This window comes from Pollicipes pollicipes, unplaced genomic scaffold (assembly GCF_011947565.3).
Source record: "Pollicipes pollicipes isolate AB1234 unplaced genomic scaffold, Ppol_2.1 Scaffold_1472;HRSCAF=1727_pilon_pilon_pilon, whole genome shotgun sequence".
In the NCBI taxonomy this organism is placed as follows: domain Eukaryota; kingdom Metazoa; phylum Arthropoda; class Thecostraca; order Pollicipedomorpha; family Pollicipedidae; genus Pollicipes; species Pollicipes pollicipes.
The window spans coordinates 1-22,385 of NW_023595945.1; the positions used below are offsets into that span (position 1 = coordinate 1).

A 22,385-nucleotide genomic window follows, 5' to 3' on the forward strand; every position below is an offset into this window, starting at 1 on the left:
CAATCTGGACTCTTAACACGGTGTCTAATGGTATCGCGCAGATTCTGGTGATGACATCGAACAGATTCTGGTGGTTACATCGCAAAAATTTTAGTGATGACATCGCAAAGATTTCGGTGATAACATCGCAAATATTCTGGTGATGAAACCGCAAAAATTATGGTGATGACATGGCAAAGATTCTGGTGATGACATCGCAAAGATTCTAGTGATGACATCGCAAAGATTCCGGTGGCTACGTCGCAAACACTCTGGTGATGACACCGCAAAGATTCTAGTGACGACATCGCAAAGACACTGGTAATGACGTAAAGATCCTGGTGATCACATTGCAAATGTTTTGGTGATGACATCGCAAGGACTCTGGTGATTACATCGTAAAGATTCTCGTGATGACATCGCAAAAATTCTGGTGATGACATCGCAAAGATTCTGGTGATGATATCGCAAAGATTCTAGTGACGGAGGGCAGCGGTGGCCGATGACCTGCCCCGGCCACCGGCCGTGACCCGCTCTGGCCATCGCCGTGACCGCTGGCGGTACCTGAACGCTGGTGGAGAGGTGGCCGGCGAGCGCGGCCGTCATCCAGTGGCACCAGGGCCGCAGCGTGGCCAGGCTCTGGGCGTGCACCTCCACCAGGGTGGGCCGCAGCGCGCCCGGCGGCAGCTCGGCCTCGTGCAGCCGCTGAGCGGAGCCGAACGCGGCGGCGCTCACCAGCCTGGCGGCGGGAGACGGCCGGGAGAGGTCAGCCGCGCCCGGCGACCGGAGGCCGCTCACACAGCGCCGCAGCAGGGGCGCGGGCGGCCACGGAGCTAGCACGGGGGGATGGCACCCGGTCAGTCGAGCCCGGGGACCGGATGCCGCTCGCACGACGCCGCGGCAGGGGCGCAGGCGGCCACGGAGCTAGCACGGGGGGATGGTACCCGGTAGAGGGAAGAGCGCCAAACTGGAGACTGAAGGGTCGTGAGCTCGACACATACACGAACTACCGGTGGAGCTTCATACAGCTGCGATCCGATCGCAGTGTGTCCTCTGACTGCCTCCGCCACCCCGTCTCCGGCGGCACCGCAGAGCCCCAGCACCACTCCCTCGTACACCAGCGGGCCCCGACGCAACGCACTCGTGCACCAGCGGGCCCCGGCACCACTCACACGTACACCAACGGGTCACGGCACCACTCACTCGTGCACCAGCGGGCACTGACACCACTCACACCTGCACCAGCGGGCCCTGGCACCACTCACTCGTGCACCAGTGACCCCAGCACCACTCACACCTGCACCAGCGGGCCCCGGCACCACTCACTCGTGCACCAGCGGGCCCCAGCGCCACTCACACGTGCACCAGCGGGTCCCGGCGCCATGTATTCGTGCACCAGCGGGCCCTGGCACCACTCACTCGTGCACCAGCGGACCCCAGCACCACTCACACCTGCACCAGCGGGCCCCGGCACCACTCACTCGTGCACCAGCGGGCCGGCGTCCGGGCCGCACTCGGTCAGCAGCGGCGCCAGCCGACCCAGCATGTAGAGGTGCGTGGCCAGGTCGCGCAGCGCCGCCCCTGCAGGCGTGACGGATCGGCGTCGGGCGCCAGCCGCAGCCGGCGGCCGGCCGCCGTCGGCTCGCACAGGGACGGCAGCGACACATACGGCTCGAGCGTCTCGTGCCAGCCGGTCAGCTGCGGCACAGGGCGGCGCACGTCACGGCCGGGTCAGCTGACGGGAGGGACCGTAACGGGGTCAGGGGCCGGGAGGGGCTCCGTCAAGCCGCCCATGTAGCTGGGGGTGGCGGACGGCGTAACCAACGGACAGCAGCGTCACCAGCGGATAGCATTGGCACCAACAAACTATTCATGCAGGCGTATGTCAAGTACAGAACTTGATATGCGATACGAACCCGAGGGTACGTTCGATATATGGTGAGCTGTCACATAGTAAATCGGAGAGCGCCAGGGACGGTGCCGGCGGGCCAAAGTACGCTTTCACTAGGACAGTGCATTACCTCAGGCCCCACCGACACAAATTCCCCCGCCGTAAGTGGAGTGCCCAGGTCTCTCAGCCACATCCGGAGCGCACGGCGCTGGGCCCACGCCTCGCCTTACGCCCGCCGTGCGCGTTCGCGGGGCGGCCCCCCCGCCGCGCCGCCCGCCTCTCACCAGCAGAGCGCGCACGTCCAGCGGGTAGAGCGTGGCCACGCGCTCCAGCAGGTCGGCCGTGCGCCGCAGCAGCTCGCTCCACTCGGTCTGGCCGTCCGGGTCCTCGCGCTCGTCGTCCAGCCGCTCCAGCTCGGCGCCGTGCCGCCGCAGCTGCGTCCGCTGCAGCGCCTGGCCCGCCAGCGACAGCACCGCCTCGTGGTACCTGCCGCCGCAGGGGCACCGGCTCGATCCCGGGCGGCGGTCGGCGTTCGCCGACGAAGACAGCGGGATGGGGTGGTCGTGATGCGGGGAGGTGGGCGGTTATGGGCATCTGTACGTGAACCGAGCGCTGCCACAACGTGGGGCCTGTCGCGTTGTTACATGGCCCAATGGTCGCGAACAAAAGAAGCTCGACAACGTATACTGGAAAATCGGGAGGAAAGCTTGTACATAGCCACTCAGAACATCCGCCTAGGTGCCAATCAAGACAAATCGTTCAACCTCCATGGAACGAAATACGAAAAAAATGTTCAAAGGAATAAAGTCGTCACTTTTGTTCTTTCACTTCCATTTACTGTATGTGCCATTACACCCGAATCGACGCATCTGAACGCAATCCCAGCACGGCTCATCCATTTATCGAGTTAAGAGCATCGCCTGGCGCCTACCAGTGCTGCCGCCTGGCGGCCGGCGGCCAACTCACTTGGCGGCGACAGCCTCGCGGTTCTCAGTCTTGAGGCTGCACTTGGTGGCCAGATGGTCGAGGAACACGGCCCAGATGTCCAGGCAGCCGTAGTAGGCGTCCAGGTCGGGCTGCAGGAAGGTGTAGCGGAACAGTAGAGCCAGCAGGTCCAGCACCGGGAACTGGGGCCAGGCCTCCAGCCGGCGCAGGTGAAGCGTCACGAACAGACGCAGGAACTCGGTCAGGCCGCTCAGGTAGCTGGGGAGGCCGACGGCGTCACCAACGGACAGCAGCATCACCAACAAACATTCGAACAGCAACGTCACCGACGACAGCAGCGTTACCAACGGACGGCAGCGCCACTAACGGACAGCAACGTCTCCACCGGATAGCAGTGTCACCAAAAAACGTACGCACAGCAGCGTCACCAACGACAGCAGCGTCACCAACGGACGGCGTCACTAACGGACAGCAACGTCTCCAACGGACAGCAGTGCCACCAACAAACATATGCACAGCAGCGTCACGAACGAGCATACGCACGGCAGCGTCACCAACGACAGCAGCGTCACTAGCAAACAGCAGCGTCACCAACAAATAACAGAAATTTGGGAAGACTAAGGACACCTTACACATACGCATGCAAGGTACGATGTAATTGCACACTGAGGGCGGCGATTTAAAAGGTGATGTTGAACTGAAATGAACACTAAAGAGACCAGCGGTTCGGTACACAGGACAGCACAGATAGCTACATCAGCTCGTCCAGCCGGACAACCTTTTGACGGATGGCAGGGGATGCGCTTCCCGTGCTGAGAACTTCCTACTCACTCTGGGTCCACTTCTGAGAGCTTACAGACGTTTGCTCCCCTCTTCCAGAAGACGTTGCAGTAAATGGAATGTGTGCTTGAACAGCTGCAGCAGGAATGCTTCGAAATCCGGCGGTACACAGTTCTTGCTGCAAAAGTTCGCAAAATTGCTTTAGTTGACGCGGAGTATCCTGCAGTCCACGTCTAGCACATCATTAACCTCGAAACGCATCAACGAGACCAAAGCGTCTCCCAAAACCCTCACCGTGGTTAAAAAGCTAAATCAAAACATACCGTAACAAAACGCATCGGATCGTACCAGCACCTCCTTTATAAAAACGTCTACGGTGGCACTAGCAAACTGTCGGTGTGCCGTGCTGTTGTAACTTGCGGTTCCCAGGCATCAGCCTGAATTCCCCCGCCTAGAGCACTCCTCCCGACGTAAACCATCCCCACCCGGAGTACGGGATGTGCAAAGCACCCGCACCAGCCACAGCCACGTCTGCCGTGTCTGGCGGAGCTCCAGGCCCCCAGTCGTACTACGTCATTCCGTGACTGATACTTTGGAGCAGTCTTGGGCCGCGAGCAATGCTCAACATAGACTTGCTGGCTATTCTGTTCAGTTCCCCCACCCCACCCCACCCCACCCCACCCCACCCATCCCATCCATCCACCCATCCCATCCCATCCCATCCCATCCATCCCATCCCATCCCATCCCATCCCATCCCATCCCCATCCATCCCATCCCATCCCATCCCACCCCACCCCACCCCACCCCACACACCACACACCACACACACCACACCACACCACACACCACACACCCACACCACACCACACACACACACCACACACCACACCAACCCAACCCAACCCACCCAACCCAACCCCCCAACCCCCCTACCCCCACTCTACACCCCCAACTCCCCCCACCCCCACAGATACTGGCATCGGCTGAAGCCTCGATCAGGGTGGACATCCAAATGGACTCAGCATTGGCAGCATGGTCAGCCTCAACAGCTCAGTAAATGGCACCTGATGATCTCGTTGATGCAGGCGATGGCGATGACGCCCAGCGGCTCCCGCGAGCCGCCGCGCCACCGCCCCGGTCCCCATCTGACGCGTCACCCTCCTGGGACAGGACGGCCCAAGTCACCATGCTGGCTTCTGCACGTCACCGAGGCTCAAACGGCGCCAATACCGCCGGCGCACGGCGTACGCACACGTAGGCACCCCTGTCTGGCGCTTCCTTCGCCAACATGCGGGGTGAAACGGTACACCAAGAAAAAAAAACGGTCCAATCTCGCCCTGGGCAAAATTTCACCGCAATATCTGCTTACCAGTCAGGATACAAAAAATACATGGGCGAGTTGAGCCGGATTCATGACAGCTTCGATCTTTGAAGCAACCCTCTGACCTGAGGCGTGACCGCATCAGACCTTGAAGCGACCCTCTGACCTGAGGCGTGACATCCCGCACAGAGTGCGGTTCGACTCGTGGTAGCGGCAGGACTTCGGGCTCGTCAGTTGACTCTCAAATAGGGAATCAGTTCTGACAGAGGGCGTGCGTAACATCAGCACTGACCCTTGAGAAGCCCACGGAGGCGAAGTGGAAGACAGCAGTGACCAGCTCGGAGGTGATCATCGACGAGGAGCGGCACCCACGAGAACAGCTGGCAGAGACATTCTGGCGGGAAATGGGGAAACCACACTAGTCAAGCACACTGGCTTCACATTTTGTCACTAACACTTCCACTTGCGATGGCAGTTGACTAAGTGCAATCAGCCAGCATTTATCAGCCAAATCAAGATGTTGCTACAGTAACTGTAGTGAAGTGTGGTTCATTTGCAAAAATGGTTCTCATAAAAATCCAAATTGTCACTAAAATATCCAGAATGTATAATGATGTGAGCTTTTGGCTCAAAGTCAGTATCTTGAGTGTTTCTGATCGATTTCTAAAAGAAAACCTTGTGCAAAAAATAAACAAACTATCAATACACACTTTAAATATATTCAACACAAGAGTTACAGGTGAGAAAAAAGATAAAAACCCATTTTCTCTAGATGTTCATTGCAGGAACAGTATACAATGTAGTTTCCTTTCAATCTACAGAACCACTTATCTTTCGCTATGCTTACTTGAGAGTCAAGGCAACGATATGCGTTGTCTCCCCCATCTAGCGGCGCCATTAGACAGAAAAGGGTTCTTATCGACGCCGTCAGATGTCAGAATGCAGCTGAGCAGTGTGCTGGGGTTGGCGGCCGGCGCGAACAGATGTTGCGCCGGGCTGCCATCAGGGCGGCGCTGCGATCGCGGTTGCTCGGGCGACGGCGGCGGCGTCGCCGTCACGTTGGACTTATTCGACTCGAGAACGGACCTCAAGATGCCTGAAAACGCCACCACTGCTTGAAGACATCGCCATGAATTACAGAGCATGGTAACTATCACAGTGGCAGAATCACCACCATTTAGTGTTGTTGTTATAGAGATCTGATACAGGGTCACGTGTTCTGCCAGTTGAGATACACTGTCCCCTGCCTGACATGATATTTATCAGTGCTGACATAGTCCTGAAATGTGTCAGTGCTGACATAGTCCTGACATTTATTAGTGCTGACATAGTCCTAACACACATCAGTGCTGACATAGTCCTGACATGCGTCAGTGCTGACAAAGTCCTGACAAGTATCAGTGCTGACATAGTCCTAACAAACGTCAGTGCTGACATAGTCCTGATATGGTCACTGCTGGACAAAAGGACTCTCAACCAAAACCGAACCCCATCCACTGAGCAGCTGTTCCCGCGGAAACACCACAAGTTGCCCGATGCAGCGCGAGTGCGTCAGCCGCGACCACACCGTCTGTGGCATCGTCTACGTCCTCGGCGTTTGCACCATCTCTGCCGGCCTCACTGGTAAGCACGGTGAGCGTGGCGGGCACTTCACGCAGCAGGAGCTGGCGCAGCTCGGCGCGGCGCGCGCAGCTGATGTCCTCGCGCGGCCGCCACCAGCTCCTCGGCGGCCGTCAGCAGAAACAGCAGGCCCAGAGGCGCCGCGTCCGGCGACTGCACCAGCTTGAGAGCACAGCCATGGAGTCAGAGGCCAGGTCAGTGGGTCACTAGGTTGGTTCACTGGCTGAGGCCTAAGGGTCACCAGACCAGACCATAAATTGCTATAATCAGGCCTGGAGCAACACATGTTTTGCATTGTGACATCTCTATCTCCTCGGCTTCCATCTCATACTTCTACCAGCTTTGGCTATCAGCCTCAAACAACAAGCCAGTATGTTCCACTGCTCAACCTTTCAGCTTGCACAATGACTCGTCCGGGTGCCCACAGCTCGTCGCACCTCACCCTGTCTGGCTGAAGCTCCCACAGAAAGTCGTGCATACTACTCAAGCTCCAGTGGATCACAAAACCAGCCTGCAACCTTCCCCTCTTTGGCCACACACGACACTGCCAATACTTTGCCCCAGCACCATGCAAGCCTCTGGCTGCCCAACAGCCTGCACCCATTCCCAGCTCACAGTGATTATGTTGCTGAAGAAGTCAGGGTAGAATTGGGGCCAGCTGAGGCGGGCCACGTCCACTACCAGCTTGACGGCCTTGTTGCGCAGGTACGGCGCCAGCAGGTGGTGTCGCTCCAGACAGAGCCTGTACAGGGAGCCCCGGATCTCCGCACGCTCCTCCGACCTCAGACCGAGCCACTGCTTGTTGATCACACTCTGATGGAGAGAGGCAGGCAGCGACTGAAGGCGGCGGCGGCGGTGCAATAAGACAGCAGATGGCAATGGAACTGATGGGGGAAAGGCAAATTTATAGGACATCTTTCCTGTCACACACCCCATTATTTTTTCAACTCGACCTTAAGCTCCCAAGTGGATAGGTTTTTTAGATCAGAGCTCATGCTGAGCAGTTTCCCTGAATGAGCCCTAACCTCCACCACCCATTTGTGCAATTTCACGTCAATGACCAAATTTGGTGGGAAAAATTTAACCTGCTGCACTGCTTGGCACACCTGCCCAGCCCTCTGACGTCACCTGACCTTTAGCGCGCGGCTGCCACTAGCTGCAGGCCAAACCTGTCAAGAACAACAGCAAGCGCCTGAAGCAGCTCAAAGCCACCCTGCCACAGGTGGTTGGATCAGTAGTTAGAGCCTCCAACCACCTGAGGTTGGTTGTTTTCAACAAACTATTGCAAGAAGCACATAAATTCCCATCTAAAACAACATGAAATGTGCTTTGAATGAAAGATTTCACTATAGCCTCACAGTGCAGTACTATTTCCACTGTCCTGGCTACCATGTCAGCCATACCTCGAGTGATGTCATGCAGAACATGCTGACATAGGGGTTGGATGTGCCAGCAATGCAGAGCAGACAGTTCTTCCATGCTGCTGGTTGTTGGCTGAACTCCTCCAAGGCTTTTTCTATTTGCTGCTTGCGACTGTTTGTGGTGCCCGCCGCAAAGAACTCATTCATCAGATGCTCCAGGGCTTGTAATGAACTGACATCCATTGTCAGCAGGCTGCAATGACATTATTTTCAGTCAAGAACAGAAGAGAACAAATAAGACGCTATCCGCAACATTTAGATCACATTGGCCGCAATTTACCATTACACATGGGACTACCACAGATAGAAAAATGTGGCAATCAGGTTTGCTTAGCATTACATCATTATTCATTATTTCACATTATTGTTTGCATCACTACATCATTTAAAGAAAACAGGAATGATCACAAAACTTATAAACACTACACAACACAGTAAAAACAAATCAGATTAATTTGAATGAAGACTGTTGCCTACTCCATAATGAGCTATAAAGACCCTAGCCCTCAGAAAACATGCAGTAATATTGCACCCACCAAGCTGGAGCCCCTTTAATAGATCTATCAAAACATATTCAAAGTCATGGCTTATTGGGTCAGAAGCTTCAACAACTCAACATGTGCCATGGTCATGTGTTGTACATGGTATGCTACAAGACCAATAAACACAAACACTTTGTGTGTGGGATCAGATTAGACCCTACATGCTACCTGCTCCACAGCTTTCATGATTTGGTCTAACCAATTTGAATCCATGGGTTCCTGCAATAAAAGCCTACATTAAGCCATGCTCACAGAATTGACACTTTTGTGGCCAAAGTTTAATGTGACACAATGCCTTGCACACTAAATCCTGCTTTTTTATGTCACCAGACCATCAATGAGGTTGCTTCTACCAGCCAGAAGCCATCTCAGCTGGGGGCAAATAAGTGATCGAAGCAACTTGAATCTGCCATGCCATGGGTGGGTTATTCCAAATGCATATGCTCTAACCAACTGAGCTACCTGGAAGGAAACTTTAAGGATTTAGCTGTTCACCTATTTAATCAGAAAATGTTATTGCTCAAATGCTGAGGTAGGCATTGCCTGAAAACAGAATAAGCCTGAAAACAAAATAAGCATCCGGGCCTCCGTGGCAAAACTGCTTTGCTTTGCTTGCAAAACTGCTTGCAAAACTGCAAAACTCAATTTGATATACGTGCATGCATAACATGTCTTAATAATGGTTAGTGAAATTGACCCATATTTGTCACTTCCACGACTAACCTACCAAGGCAGGTACATCGGAAAATGGGAAAAGCACATTGACAGCTTACCCACAATCACGAGCTTCAAGAAGTATACGTAGATCTGAACACGTCCGAACAAGCCCAGATGACTATGCATCCATAGGGGATTCGGTGCCAGTGGGTATCAAGCCCACTGTCAACGAGCAATGCCTATGCAACAAGCAAATACAGACACCCCTTCAGCGCATACGAACCGTAGCCCCCGCGGGACCCCCACCAGATCCCGCCCTCTCCTCCACAGTCTGCCGTCCTCAATGCGAGCCCAAAAGCCCTCATGTAATATGGTAGCTTAAATAGCAGGAAATTCACTTCATACCTTGCAGTTATACATAACTATTGTCAGAATCAAACCATTGTACTGCATGAAGCTTATATTTTTATCATATTTTTCCTAAAAAATAAACCTCATTTGCAAAAAAATAAAAGGACACAAAGCAATATGGCCATTGCAAAAGTCAGATCTTTGCTTGTATACATAAAATTGCATCAATTGTCTGAGGCCTTCATGGCGCACCAATCCCTGAGAAGATTTTTTTACAAGCTGTCTGCGAGCTATCACTGTGGGGTGTTTAGGGCCGTTTGGAGCACGGTGGGCAGCGTGCCGAAATTGAAGTCGCATTCAAATATAGTGCTTCTTGTTCGTTTGGAGATAAATAATGGCTAGCAGAGCTGTCCAAAGTTCAGTTCGTCACGTCAAGCCATTAATATCGCACAACAGGGAAGAAGCGAAGTCAAGAGTGTTCGGGCTGTACAAAGCATGGTATAGACAAATGCCATACATAGGTAAAGATAGATAATTAATGACAGATGATGGTACCAAATCACACTTGTGTATTCTTCATGAACCGATTATGCTTATACAACAACTTTGCTGCTGCATGTTGGCAGATCATTGGCAGTTGATCATTACCACATCATTGTTTGGTTGTGACATTACATTGAATCATTTAACTGTTGTTGTTGTTAAAATGCTTTAGAAGGTGTGCAGATTTTGTGAGAAATTAATTGTGTTTGGTTTGAATGATCTGCCTCAAACTTGTGTTTTCTGTTTTAGTGATGGACTATGATATTCCCAAGTCTGTTGAACAATGCCGGGCTAAGCTGCGAGAGAAGTTTGAACAGAACCGCCATGTGAAGGACATCCGTGTAATTGATGCACTGGTGGTGAAGGTTCGTATCAGTTATTTTTTGTCACAAATATCCTCTGAAGCTCATCCTAATGGATTCTTCAGGTATGCTTGTACCTTATAATAGAGGTCATTTGACAAGCTACCACAATAGAAGTTTGCCAATGTTTATTGTGAACTCTTTGTATAAGTATGTTATGGGCAATAAGAGGGTCTTCATAACCTAGACAGCCTGTAAGTATGAGAGAATGAAGGTTCTTTATTAAATATATGCAAGCAGGGAAGCATAGGCACCTAGGTATTTTTCCTGAGACTTTGGGAATGGTGCGGGCGTTAAAGATCCCTGTGCACTCAAATAAACATGCTTCACATCAGCATGCTCTATTCTTTAATGGCAAAAGAAATATGTACCCTAGATTAGCAGAAATAAAATAGTGCAAGTAAAAGACTCCTTTGAACTATTTCCTGTAAGCCCATTGATACCCGACCAAAACATGTCCTGTGACTAAAAATGGTGACAAATGTTGGAGCATTTTGCACTTGAGATGTGTAAGTAATGAACCTTGATGATATTTTGTTCCCTGGCCAAAATTTCCCAGCAGCTTGAGATTGGTGCATGCAAATTATGTGTTCATCATGAATTTTGTGCATGCCATAGGTGATGACACAATTGAACTGCATGGCCCATACCTGAATGAGAATTGAATGAAAATGGGATAAAAAGTGGCATGTACTTGACAACATGTACAAGAAAGACATTTCCAAACCAGACTTGTTTGGATTCAAGTCTGGCAGTCAATTCCAATCCTGACAAACAGCACACTGCTGATTCCAGTTCCGGTTCCAGGTAACACATTCCGATCTTGAGAAGATTTTGATTCAGACACAAGTTGCATCATGATTCAGGGCTTGAATCTGATGCAGCCATGCCTTCACCATCTGTTTGGGATGCAAACTGTATGTTAGGCTACAAGTATCCTGCTTTGTACATCAAATTTGGTAATTATGGTGATGTTATAGTGGGTCACATATCACAGCTGTCACAATGAGTCATGTAATACTACTAGTAAGACGTAAGTGACATACAAGAAGACTCCTATTTAGCCTTTTGCGGACTATGTTGGACGGATCGTGATGGTCGGGGCACCCACATCACTGGTGTGATTAACATGATTTGGTGTGATTAACATCATACATCAACATCATCACTGGTGTGATTAACATGATTTAAGAAGGCATTAAGCATATGCCTTCTCTGATTAGGTAACCATTTCTTTTGCGGCATGGAGGAAAACTGGATGGTGCTGCAGAAGGTTAAAAAATTACTGATCAGTTCATGTGAATATTTTGATAGTCATGCGTAGGATTGCCGTTATGAATTTGACCCGAAACACTCACATTAGTAAGCGTTTGAGGAGGGTTCACGCTCATTGACGTCATTCGCTTCGCAGATGTTGATAACTTGAAGTGGTGCTTGAACGGAAGCCGATCCCTTCACTAGCCCAGATTATACGCTCCAAGGCATCATTTAAATAGCTGGTCATGCTTCCGAGATAGTTGCTTGCATTGTTGCTCCCCGGTCACGTGACCAGTAGTATTGGTTCAGTTAAGCGCGTATCCCGTGGATGGGTTTTTTCAAATTGTTTGCCCGCCATAATTTGGCCACAAGACTCATGCGTTATGCCATAATGCGTGAGTGCTCTGGCATACGGTGTGCCTATATGGGCGCAACGACCACGTGATCAAAGTCCATTCGTTTTTCGATGCCAAGCGACCTCTCTCTGTGTCCCCAGGGCCAGCAGGAGCTGAAGGAGACTGTGAACATCTGGAAGCAGAAGCACCATCTCATGTCTTACTACTTCAAGGAGTCCCAGGATCCCAAGCCTAAGGACTTCCTCTCCAAGTTCTTGTCTGGTCATTAGAACGTCATGGTATGTTATAAGCTCAGAGAATGTATGTAAATAGATGAATCATATAAAATGGAAGATATATTGATGAACACGGAAACGGTGGGTATCGTGACTTAACGCACGGCAGGCATCGGCCACCCGAGATCGGATGTCTATACAACCCTGCGAACAAGATGGGCAGCCATCAAACTTATCACATTTTGCAACAACAGGTATACAACGGCAGTTATGACTTGGGCGCAGCAGCAAAGCGCGTACGCCGCGCAACACAGCGCGTTGCTGTGTCACCACCACAACCGATCAGCACCCTAATCAAGAACGCCGCGAACCATACGTTCATGTGAACAGATTTCATCAAACCATCCCGATTACCGTAGGAGTACTTGGCAAACGCAATCGAAACAAGCCGCTGGTCTTTCATCCGTGCCGTCCGGTCCGCCGCACCACCCTGCGCCGCCATCGGTCAGTCCCAGCCGGTGGTGACTACAGTCAAGGCGACGGCACACATCAGCACCAGCACCAGCAGCGCTGTCGGCACCACCAGCCAGAGCGGCGACGGGAACCACAGCCGCAGCGCGTGCCCCTCCTCCACGAACGGCAGGCCCAGCAGCCAGAACAGCACGTAGGCCGACAGCAGGGCCGCCAGCGTCAGCACCACCCTGCTGAACGCCTGGTCGTGGCCCAGCAGCATGGCGCTGGCCGCTGTGCTGACGAGAGCTGGCGCCGGCTGGTGACGGCTGCTGAGTCTGCTGGCGCCGGCTGGTGACGACTGACTGGCGCTGGCGTGTGACGACGGGTACCGGCTCGGTCAGTCGGCTGGTGATAATTGGCCCTGGGTGTTGGGTTGGTCAACGTTGGCTCAGGGCGCCGGATCCGCCACAGCTGGGTGCTGGGCGGTCAAAGCCGACGGTGGCCGTCAAGTCGGTGAGAGTCGACGCCCGTTGGGAGCGTGCCTCGAAAAGCGCATTGCAATGACCCGTCACCGCCGCGACGGAGGATCTGTGGAAGGGGAGGATATGTTAGGCTTGGGGAGCCACAGCCGTGCGAACGCGTAGGAGTGCCTTCGCGGCGGAACTTACCTAGACAACCGAGAAATACGGCACGGTGCCAGCGGAACAGTTGCTCTTGTCGGTAAACCGAGCCGAGTGAATCTGAGCTTCGGTCGGCCCCGCATCGCGTACCCAAAGTGTCGCGGCCTGATCGGGGGACAAGTCACACGTCCGGACGCGAGATCATCGAAGCCTTCTTGGAGCGCTCGCGCGAGCGGGCGGCAGCGTCCAACCTTCTGCGCGTTTGTGCATAGATGCACGCTATATTTGAACGATATCCTTCAGGCATTCAAGTGCAGCACAGTCTTGTTGGCTTCTCGCTGGAGCACTACAGCAAAGAGATAGCTGGTGTCGGCGACTTTCACTTTATTCACCGTCCGTGGCATTGCTCTAACGCAGGGCTGCCTTCGTCACACATGACACCACACTGTTATCGGTTGAAAAAACATCACGAGGCCCGGGGGCACCGCCGGACGCCGCCATAACAATGCCTTTCACCACAGCTTTATGTCGAGCATCACCTGCAGTCGTCAGCGCGCCGCGCTGGCATCTGTAGCGTCACGGTCGTCCGTAGTCCGCTCAGCCATAGCCGAGCCTTGGCCGACGTCGGCCGTGTCCTTGGACGCATCCCTGCTCACCTGGCCGACGCCGGCGCCAGCCCCAGCCTCAGCCTCAGCACCGTTAACCACTTGCATCTCTGCCGTTACTCCGGACTCACGACGCTCGCACGCAGCTTCTTCCTCCACTCTTTCCGCAGCCTCTTCTTCCTCCCCTCTTTCCGCAGCCTCTTCTTCCTCCTCGTCCTCGCCCTCGGAGGACGTGTAGCGCGGTAAATCATCTTCCGCTGCCGCCGCCGCCTTCTCCTCCTGCGCCTTCGCCAGGTACGCCTGCTGCGCGGCCACAACGGCAGCGCCATCTGCGCATGCGGCGTACGCCCGTAACAGTTCGTCGTTAAGCGCCTCGAACTGGCGGCCCCACTTAAACTTGCTGAGATAGAGGCGCGCCTCGCGCTCGAACCCTGTGATGAACATGGTGGCGGCCAGCGCCTCGACGCAGGACAGCTTACACGGCCGGCCGTAATTAACGGGGTTTGCGGCCACGAGGAACGGCAGCAATCGCGGGTGCCCAGCGCGCAGGCGGCCAAACGGCACCTCCGCCAGGCGCGCCCACGAGCAGTCCACCACGGCCACGCCGAAGTCGGCGACGGCGGTGCGGTCGGCCGGCGAAACGCACTTCTTGCCGACGGGCGTCAGCACCACACCGCCGAATCGCTGGCCCACGCGGAGCAGGCGCACCAGGCTATGGCGCACCAGTTTACGGCCCGAGCATGCCTTCGGGTTACAGTGGCCGAGGTCCCACATGGCAACGGGAAATGGCGCCACGTCCACACGGTCTGCCTCCGAATCGCTGCTGCTGCCATCGGACGACGAATCGGTGAGGGTGAGCTTCGCGGCTTCATCAGAGGGGGCGGTGCTGTCGGAACGGCCCGCAAGATCGTGCTTGGCGTCGTGGGCTGTTTTACGGCCGTGTTTGCTGCCGGCGCTGGAGGATTTGCCCCCACCACGGCGCGGTTTTCCCATGTCAGTCTGCGTGCTTTGCTTTCTGTATACAGAAGAAAAGGACTGAAAGGTAGATAATGATAACCTGACAATAACACTTATAAATACCATATGGAAGGCAATACATGTTTTTTGGGGGACAATAACAGCAGACTAGACAAACATGTATGTTGCAAATGATGTTACAAGTTGTTTTAATATCATTCAAAGCCTTTTGTTATCACCTGCACATGTCAGTACAAACATTGAATTGGACATGACTCACACATGCACTGTCTTGTGCATTGTTCATCCAGTTTAAACATACTCTAGTTTGGTGCAAATAGGCCAAAACTATGTGACAAAACACCAAAACATGACATATCTGTGTTTCAGGGAACAATTTGCTATTGTGCTGTTATATGTGGTCAAAAACATAAGTGGTCAAGTTCTCCAAGAAATCACTTGGTTTTTGCCTTCTCCCCACTCAAACCCTATCACAGTAACTGGGAGTTGCTTTGGTCATAATGTCAAAGGTGATAAGCAAAATGAAAACTGGTCAAAGTTTTGGGATGCATTGTCCATGCCATAAGCATGTTGCTTTGCAATGTTTATTGTGTGAAGGCTTGTGAAAAATGTGTCAAAGCTAGCAAGGACTTTACCACAAGCCCTAGTTCTTTTGGCTAAAAGCATATACCAAAATATGGATTCCTAGTAATACTTAGCCTTTCAATAGCCAACAACTACCCCCAATTTTTGGATAATCATTCCTGCATCTGCTTCATGAAAAGGGGGCGAAGGTAAAAATGTATTTTAATGGTTCTTTGAAGCATGCTTGAGTTTAAAAATATGAATGCAGTATTGTTAACTTGCATAAGATGTTTGGAGAGAAATGCTACCATATGATTTCCCTGGTGTTTATTCAATATCCATTTCACATGAAAATACCAGCATGGTTTTCAGCATAAAATGTAATAAAAATACAATATTCTTATGTCCATATGAGTCAGAGATCTCTAATTTGCAACAGATAACCATGAAAGATGTTGGCCTTTTTTGCAGACTGACTTATTGTGATCTGTACCTCATCCAAAGATATTCATTGCTCAACATCAAGAACAAGGCAATAATGGGTATGATGCCTACACCTCTATGCATGTAAACAACAATCTTTATTTGAATTTTCACTGCTATAATTTATAAATACTGGGAGCAATTGTAATTAGCTGATAGGCATTAGGAACCAGCTAAATTCACACTTCCGTTTCTTCACGTTACAGGTCAACAACACCTGATATGCCGCCTTTCGAGTTCGGAATAAATCCAGGGTCCTCTGAAAAAATTGCGCAGAACCAAGGCTATATATGTACACAGCGCACAATCAGGGGACCTTACGCGGAACGGCGGAGAATGAGAGAGTAAACATGTGTAAAGTGCGGGTTGCGATCACGGCGCGCTGTTGCGCCAAAAGGGCTGAGCTGCTTATAGATTCAGCTGATTATGGCCTGTGACGTCATACAATATTTCTACAAAACATAGATAGCGTTGACCCGAATGTTTTTTAGCGCAACAACATTTGTCGAAACGTGGATTTGGTAACGGCAACTCAGCGGATGAAATATCACCGAATGGGTAATTAAAAGAGTATGCATAATCGAACCGTGATTTGACGAACGGTGGCAAGCGAGGTGATGAATGCGTCGGCTGGTCTATTTGCAAACGTTGTCGAGTGGTCGCGCCAATTTTTGCGGATGCGTATTAATAGGTCCAGAGTTCATAAAGTCCAGTGGTCAAAAAAGTCCAGAATTGCAGCATCCAGCGTTCATAACGTCCAGACATCGTCAAAACCGCTCGACAGAGGAGAATCATAAAGTCCAGCGCTCATTAAGTCCAGTGTTCGTAAATTCCAGCGTGCGTGAGACCCACAGGTTGGGATATTGTCCCACTTCCTCGCAATCCTACATCTAATCGTTCGGATACTGCGCGATAGAGGGTTACCGGAGCCGATTTTGCCCGTCTCAGCCGACGAGTGACGTCATGCGGTACAGTACTTCCCAGTTAAACCACTATGCATGGATGTGGACAACGTTTTGTTTGGGCTCATCAACTTTGCCGCGTCAGGACGCCCCTGGCAGCAGACGCATTAAATAATTCAAAACTTTGATCCCTGGCTCGTGGCATCGGAAATAGCCGGTTACACGGCAGTCGCTGCACCGTAATCGTGGAAAGCACTTGCCGGGGTGCCCGCTGTTTGGTGTTGTAGGCTGTGGATAGACTTATCCGCGGTATGTTGTTCCGTAATTTAATGTATGTGTCGGTGATGTTTCTCATTTTTTGAAGGAATTGATGACTGATGTGTAAGGCGGACTGATTTGATATCTGCTCCAGGTAGGCGCGCATATAGATCTACAGGTCCTGGTCTGCTAACCTATATTGTTAATGACCTTATTTGGCTGATTCCCCTCCCTCCCCCAATTGCAAATTCTTTCACACGCTCCTGCAAACGAGACTTATTTAGAATTCCACATGTCTTTACTCTTAAAGAGAGAGGGTGGGGACTGCCCCATCAGCTGAATCCGAATACTACTCTCTGGTCAGAAACGTTCGATGGCTCAGCCTACAAACGATTGGTCTCTTCAATCAGGTACGTTTTAAACGGGCGTGGTTTACCAAAATAAGTCGGTTGGCTGTGCGATGAAAATACAACGCAGAGTATCGTAATAAAACGCCAACAAATTGGTTTATCCCCGAATTTGGCTAACTTTTCCACAAATCTGCAGGCTGCAACTCAAGGTACGGCGGAATATGAAACCCATGCAACTGAATAGGGAATTGCACTCCTGGTTGAAAGTAGAAAGGAAGTAAAAGAGCAAATATTGACTACGAATGTATTTAACCGCCTTCCAAACGTTACACAAGACACTACGCACGTGCCGCGCTTAAAGGCACTGTTGATTCACCATATGAACAGCGGAGCCGAGTGTATGTCACTGAGCTGATTTGCGATCTATAAGCTGAATGAATTGGGAAAATCGTGAGCTTGTATCGCCATCCACTTCATCAATATTGACGTGCTTTTCCCTTTTACGTTTCAGAACCTCTAAAGTATATAATTTGGGGTCCAGCAACACTAGTCTGGAGTTTATCGAGACGGGTGCAGTTTGCGCCGCAGAGGGGCGGTGGTGGCATGGTGGTTTGTGGTTAGGGCTCTCATCTTTGGACTTTTGTACCCTGGGATGGAGTCCTGGCCACATCACTACGGCATCCCACGTGCCTAATACCTGATAAATACGTAATAGAGGCGTTCCGCCTCGAAATAGCCGTAGCAGCCGGTGAGACGTAAAGCCCCAATCGGTATTACAGCCCGTCTCGACAAACAAACTGCCGCCGCCCAATTTGCAAACAATGCTTCCGCTCCAATCACCGTATATACGTGGGAATAAAAATGTGCAATCGGCAGGACACGGAGCTTGGACACACACACCAGCCCAGAGGCTGCCCAGCTCGACGGTCCGGCCGGCAGCTACGCCATCGGCGGGCCGGCGGGCGAGAATGTAACCCCGCCTCACGCGCGCGGGGCCTGTGCGTGCGGCAGCCCGTCCGTGGTCGAAACGCTGCCAGCTCAGTCGGGCACGCCGCCATCTTCGCGTCAGGGTCCGAGGCCTCTGACTCGGTTTCACTCGGTTCGCTGCGGTACACATTCCGGCGTACCGGACATCCGGACATGTCGTACATCACGGGTTTTCGCTCGTGCTGGACCGGAGCTCCCCCCCCCTCCCCCCTCCTCCTTGACAGGCGTCTTAATGGAAGAGCCTCGTGTCAGTCAGGAACCAGCACCGGACAGGGTCCCTCTGCCCGTTTTCTGTAGGGCCCAAATGTGTCAAACTGGAACCCCTGCTATTCATTAAACCCGCTACGCTTGGGACCTTTTTGGGTCGGTGAGTGGCCCCACGTTGATCCAGGGTCAATCATTCCAGTCAGAAGGCCTTCTGCGTCAAAGAGGGGACCAATGTGTCATCTGCATTAATAGTAACCGACTGGAAATCTGAAAGGGGACGGAAAGGTCCTTCAGTCCCAATTGGGGAATGCATGGGGCCTCAAATCTCTGCGGAAAACTCTATTGGGGTCTGGCTGTTGAAGGGGGTGGGATGGGGGGGGGGGGGGAGAAGGGTGGAGGGTCCAGGAACCCCTGGGAAATGTTCTTTTCGGAAGCGTGAAGTCCAAAAAATTGCCACACTGAATGAGAAGAGCAAAAATATCGCCAAACACAAATTCTGACAATACCGTAGCAGTGTCTAGCACTCCAGGAAGCCCCCCTGGTGAACTCGTGGAGCCCCCACTGGCCGCTCAGTTGGGACTTCCTGGTCGCCATGGGTGCAACCTTTTAAACTATGGGCACTAAGGGAACTTGAAAACTGGCTAGGATGCCCTGGTCGCTCAGCGGTCTCATTCACCGCTCTGGTACCTCCAGCAGCGCACACAGGAGATGTACAGAGGCCCGTGCCCCGCCCCCTCCCGCCCAAGGGCTCTGGGGACAGACGATCAAAGACCCGATTCGTGCCTCCGAAGGGCCCGAGGGGCTCGGTGGAGATCGTATTAGGAATCCCAGCCCTGCGGCCCAGGTCCGCATAACCGGTATTATTTGCGCATGACCGATATAACAAAAACTGATGTATGTATACATAAGATCCATGTAAGAACAAGCACGAAATAAATTACGTAAGTTGTTCAGTGCATTAGCGAAGAACATTGCTCACATGAATGAGACAACAGTAGTATTAGCCTTGTTCATGGGAGAAAACGCCAGGAGAATAGAGATATAGTTGGGTCGATATTTCGGCAAGATGCCGTTATCTAAACAGGAGCAGAAGTGAATTTAAAATTCCCTGTCGATGATCCTACTCGATTTTTTAGGTTTTTTTAACAGCAAGCCATAGTTTTTACAAGACACTAACATTCAGGGAATTAAGCAAAGAACGATTGTCCGCCTTTACCACGATACAGTGCTTATCTAAGAATTAGAATGACCGAACATACGTGTACACGCAAACAAATTTAAGCGAATGGGTATCATGCATCACGTTTCATTCCAATATGCAAACAAGTTGAGGTGAACAGAATGCTGCGAGCTCGTCTAGCCCGCCGTACCTCATTTCTATCCAATATTGCTGCTGTTGTTGCATGTTGTACCCTTTACACACTGTTTCTAAGCAATACCGGCTAAAGTTCTTTGGGATAAACCACTGGTGAATGGGTAGCCCATCTGTCTCTCAGGGGCAGGCTGGTAGCGCATTTCAGCAATAATGTTGTGGCTCTGGTGCAAACCAACGCCACTTCCCAGCTGGAACTGCTTCATTGAATGTGCCAGGTCGAAAAAATTCGGCTTGTGGAAATATTTATGCTTAAACCAACCCGCAAAGAACAGCGTTTTCACACCGCCATAGCGTTGCTGCCATATGACTTAATCCCATGACAACGCCGCAACATCGCTATCCATAATGCAGTAATGCGGGGGCTTGTTAACACACGTACTACAATATCAACTTCGGGTCATGGCCATGGTCATGACCCGATGGGGTCATTCCTCTCCCCCTTTGGTTCAATGAGGTTTGGATCCCTTGAAGAGGCACCAATTCTCATCGTAAAGGGGCAACAATACCTTCATTTCGGAACCACATAACCTATATTTTTGTGAGACACCGAACTGCAGGGACACCATGACGTTCGTGCCGTGCCCTTGACGAAAGCCCGCGTCGGCCCATGAGGTGAGGGAGCACCAAAGCCTTCATTTCGGGGCAACATAGCCTTTATTTTCAAGAAGCACGCAGTTCCACAAAGTACTAGAAAGGGCCCTAGCTCTTTATTCTGAAAGAGCCATTAATTCCAGGGGCAAAACTATGTTGAGCTTTCCGCCCTGATAAAATACCAGGCAAGGTAAGGAGGCACAAAAACCGTCATTGGTGGGCGGCATCATCTTGATTGCCAAACGGTGATAAATGAAAGCGGGCCATTTACAAAGCCCAAAACCATAGTTTTAAAAGGGCGCCAAAGTCCATTGGCATTGCAATCGGTGTGACTCTCACTATGGAAAAATTCTGAATCAGACCGTTCAGGCAAGGGGCATCCTGTCCAGGGAAACAGGCACCAACACCCCCCGTTGTCATTGGGGCTTTACGACCGGTCATCACAATGCCCGTGCCCCTCCATTGACGAAATCCTGCATCGGCCCATTCGGCCAAGCGACACCTTTCTTTCGAACAACCACTGCATTAATTTCCTTGAGACATCAAATGCAAGTGGGCGATTGAAAGAACAGTTGAAGGTGGTCCAAAACTTCCCTTTCAGGGGGCAACCGAAATACAAGGGCACCACAATTCCCCTGCCTTGCATTGTTGAAATCCTAGCTCAGCTCCTACGGTGAATAGGCAGCAATAGCCTTCATGTAGGGGCATCATAACGAGTATTTTTATGAGCCCCGAATATAAATTGGAACACCATAATCGGCCCAAACATGTGCTTTAAAGCGATGCAAGATTCCAGGCGCTTAAAATAGCCCCTAAAGCTTTATTTTCACCGGGAACCGAACTGAGCAAGCCCCCCCCCCCCCCCCCCCCCCCCCCCCCCCCACCTCCCTCTTAGGCTCCATGGATCCCATCGGTTCTAAAGGCTCTTTTTTGATCCCTTGGGGCCGAAGATCGAGAGCCCGGTTGAAGGGTTCGAGGAGCAGACCAGAGATCGTACAGAGGAATCACAGCCTGAAGGCCGGACCCTAAAATGTAAGAGTAGCTCTAGCACTGATCGGAGACCCGTGCGACCGTGTCTCTATTAGAAGCAATCGACTGAGAACAGCCATATGGAACAGTCCATTCCGTGCTATTCTGGGGCCTAGGGGTATTTTCAGAGCAGAGACAAGACCAAGATCTCTAAATGTCAATTAGAGAGCATCCTACATTCGTCGGGACACCTGTAACAATGAAGGACCCACATTGTTGGCCAGTGACCGCAGTCCCTAGTAGGAGACCATATGTCGGCAATGAGCCCCAGGTCGGCCAAGAGCACATTTACTGAACAGGGACGATGATGGGACCCCGTATGTCAAAAGGTCTATTGTGCTGGTCTGGACCCTCCTGACAATGAAAGGATTCAAGAGAAATGTTAAGAGGGGGTTCTCATGTATAATGAGACAGTGGAGAAGCCTGTGCCAGCAAAGGATACCAGAACCGGACGAGAGATCATCTGTACGATTCCAACCAGGGACCGACAAGGCGAATTAGTGTCTCGATACCAATTATTGGACTTCCTGTGCCAGTAAATAGCCTGTTTGCATTATAGAGGGCAACTGCGCCGATCCGTTGCTAGATGTCTCAGTTTTAGGGCCAGCCGCATCGAGGAGGGAGCCGGTTGTGATGCATCCTTCTGAGGGTCTCCGCACGGTCCTGTGGGCTATCACTAGACTAAAAGCCGCTGGGGACCCCAGATGGGACGTAATGCCCTTCAGCTACTGACCAGAACGT

The 22,385-nt window shown here is 51.8% G+C and overlaps 4 protein-coding genes across 4 annotated transcripts; 1 reads left to right on the plus strand and 3 right to left on the minus strand.

The window, feature by feature from the left end:
• Nucleotides 1-543: 543 nt before the first annotated feature.
• On the minus strand, nucleotides 544-3,111 carry LOC119096987 (exportin-6-like; the record flags this gene model as incomplete). Its single annotated transcript, XM_037220028.1, has 4 exons — nucleotides 2,837-3,111; nucleotides 2,155-2,356; nucleotides 1,628-1,677; nucleotides 544-718 (listed from the first exon to the last, which is right to left on the minus strand). Coding segments are annotated over exons 1-4 (702 nt in total), but the record flags the coding sequence as incomplete, so codon positions are not given.
• A 3,633-nt stretch (nucleotides 3,112-6,744) lies between these two features.
• LOC119097074 (exportin-6-like) lies at nucleotides 6,745-9,425 on the minus strand. The gene is made up of 4 exons (XM_037220145.1): nucleotides 9,275-9,425; nucleotides 7,942-8,152; nucleotides 7,154-7,351; nucleotides 6,745-6,768 (listed from the first exon to the last, which is right to left on the minus strand). Exons 2-4 carry the CDS (start codon nucleotides 8,140-8,142, stop codon nucleotides 6,745-6,747), a joined length of 423 nt encoding a protein of 140 aa, XP_037076040.1. The 5' UTR covers nucleotides 8,143-8,152; nucleotides 9,275-9,425.
• Nucleotides 9,426-9,796: 371 nt separating this feature from the next.
• Nucleotides 9,797-12,381, plus strand: LOC119096765 (NADH dehydrogenase [ubiquinone] 1 alpha subcomplex subunit 6). The gene is made up of 3 exons (XM_037219727.1): nucleotides 9,797-10,030; nucleotides 10,302-10,417; nucleotides 12,168-12,381. Exons 1-3 carry the CDS (start codon nucleotides 9,904-9,906, stop codon nucleotides 12,294-12,296), a joined length of 372 nt encoding a protein of 123 aa, XP_037075622.1. The 5' UTR covers nucleotides 9,797-9,903; the 3' UTR covers nucleotides 12,297-12,381.
• Nucleotides 12,382-13,692: 1,311 nt separating this feature from the next.
• LOC119096677 (18S rRNA aminocarboxypropyltransferase) lies at nucleotides 13,693-16,294 on the minus strand. The gene is made up of 2 exons (XM_037219607.1): nucleotides 16,267-16,294; nucleotides 13,693-14,935 (listed from the first exon to the last, which is right to left on the minus strand). Exon 2 carries the CDS (start codon nucleotides 14,911-14,913, stop codon nucleotides 13,864-13,866), a length of 1,050 nt encoding a protein of 349 aa, XP_037075502.1. The 5' UTR covers nucleotides 14,914-14,935; nucleotides 16,267-16,294; the 3' UTR covers nucleotides 13,693-13,863.
• Between the last annotated feature and the right edge of the window lie 6,091 nt (nucleotides 16,295-22,385).

Coding starts and splice junctions, on each gene's coding strand:
- LOC119097074 (XM_037220145.1), bottom strand. CDS start 8,142: ATGGATGTCAGTTCATTACAAGCCCTGGAGCATCTGATGAATGAGTTC. Junction 7,352..7,941: donor TCTGCATGACATCACTCGAG/GTATGGCTGACA, acceptor TCTCTCCATCAG/AGTGTGATCAACAAGCAGTG. Junction 6,769..7,153: donor TCTTCAGCAACATAATCACT/GTGAGCTGGGAA, acceptor GGTGACCCTTAG/GCCTCAGCCAGTGAACCAAC.
- LOC119096677 (XM_037219607.1), bottom strand. CDS start 14,913: ATGGGAAAACCGCGCCGTGGTGGGGGCAAATCCTCCAGCGCCGGCAGC.
- LOC119096765 (XM_037219727.1), top strand. CDS start 9,904: ATGGCTAGCAGAGCTGTCCAAAGTTCAGTTCGTCACGTCAAGCCATTA. Junction 10,031..10,301: donor TAGACAAATGCCATACATAG/GTAAAGATAGAT, acceptor TTTCTGTTTTAG/TGATGGACTATGATATTCCC. Junction 10,418..12,167: donor TTGATGCACTGGTGGTGAAG/GTTCGTATCAGT, acceptor CTGTGTCCCCAG/GGCCAGCAGGAGCTGAAGGA.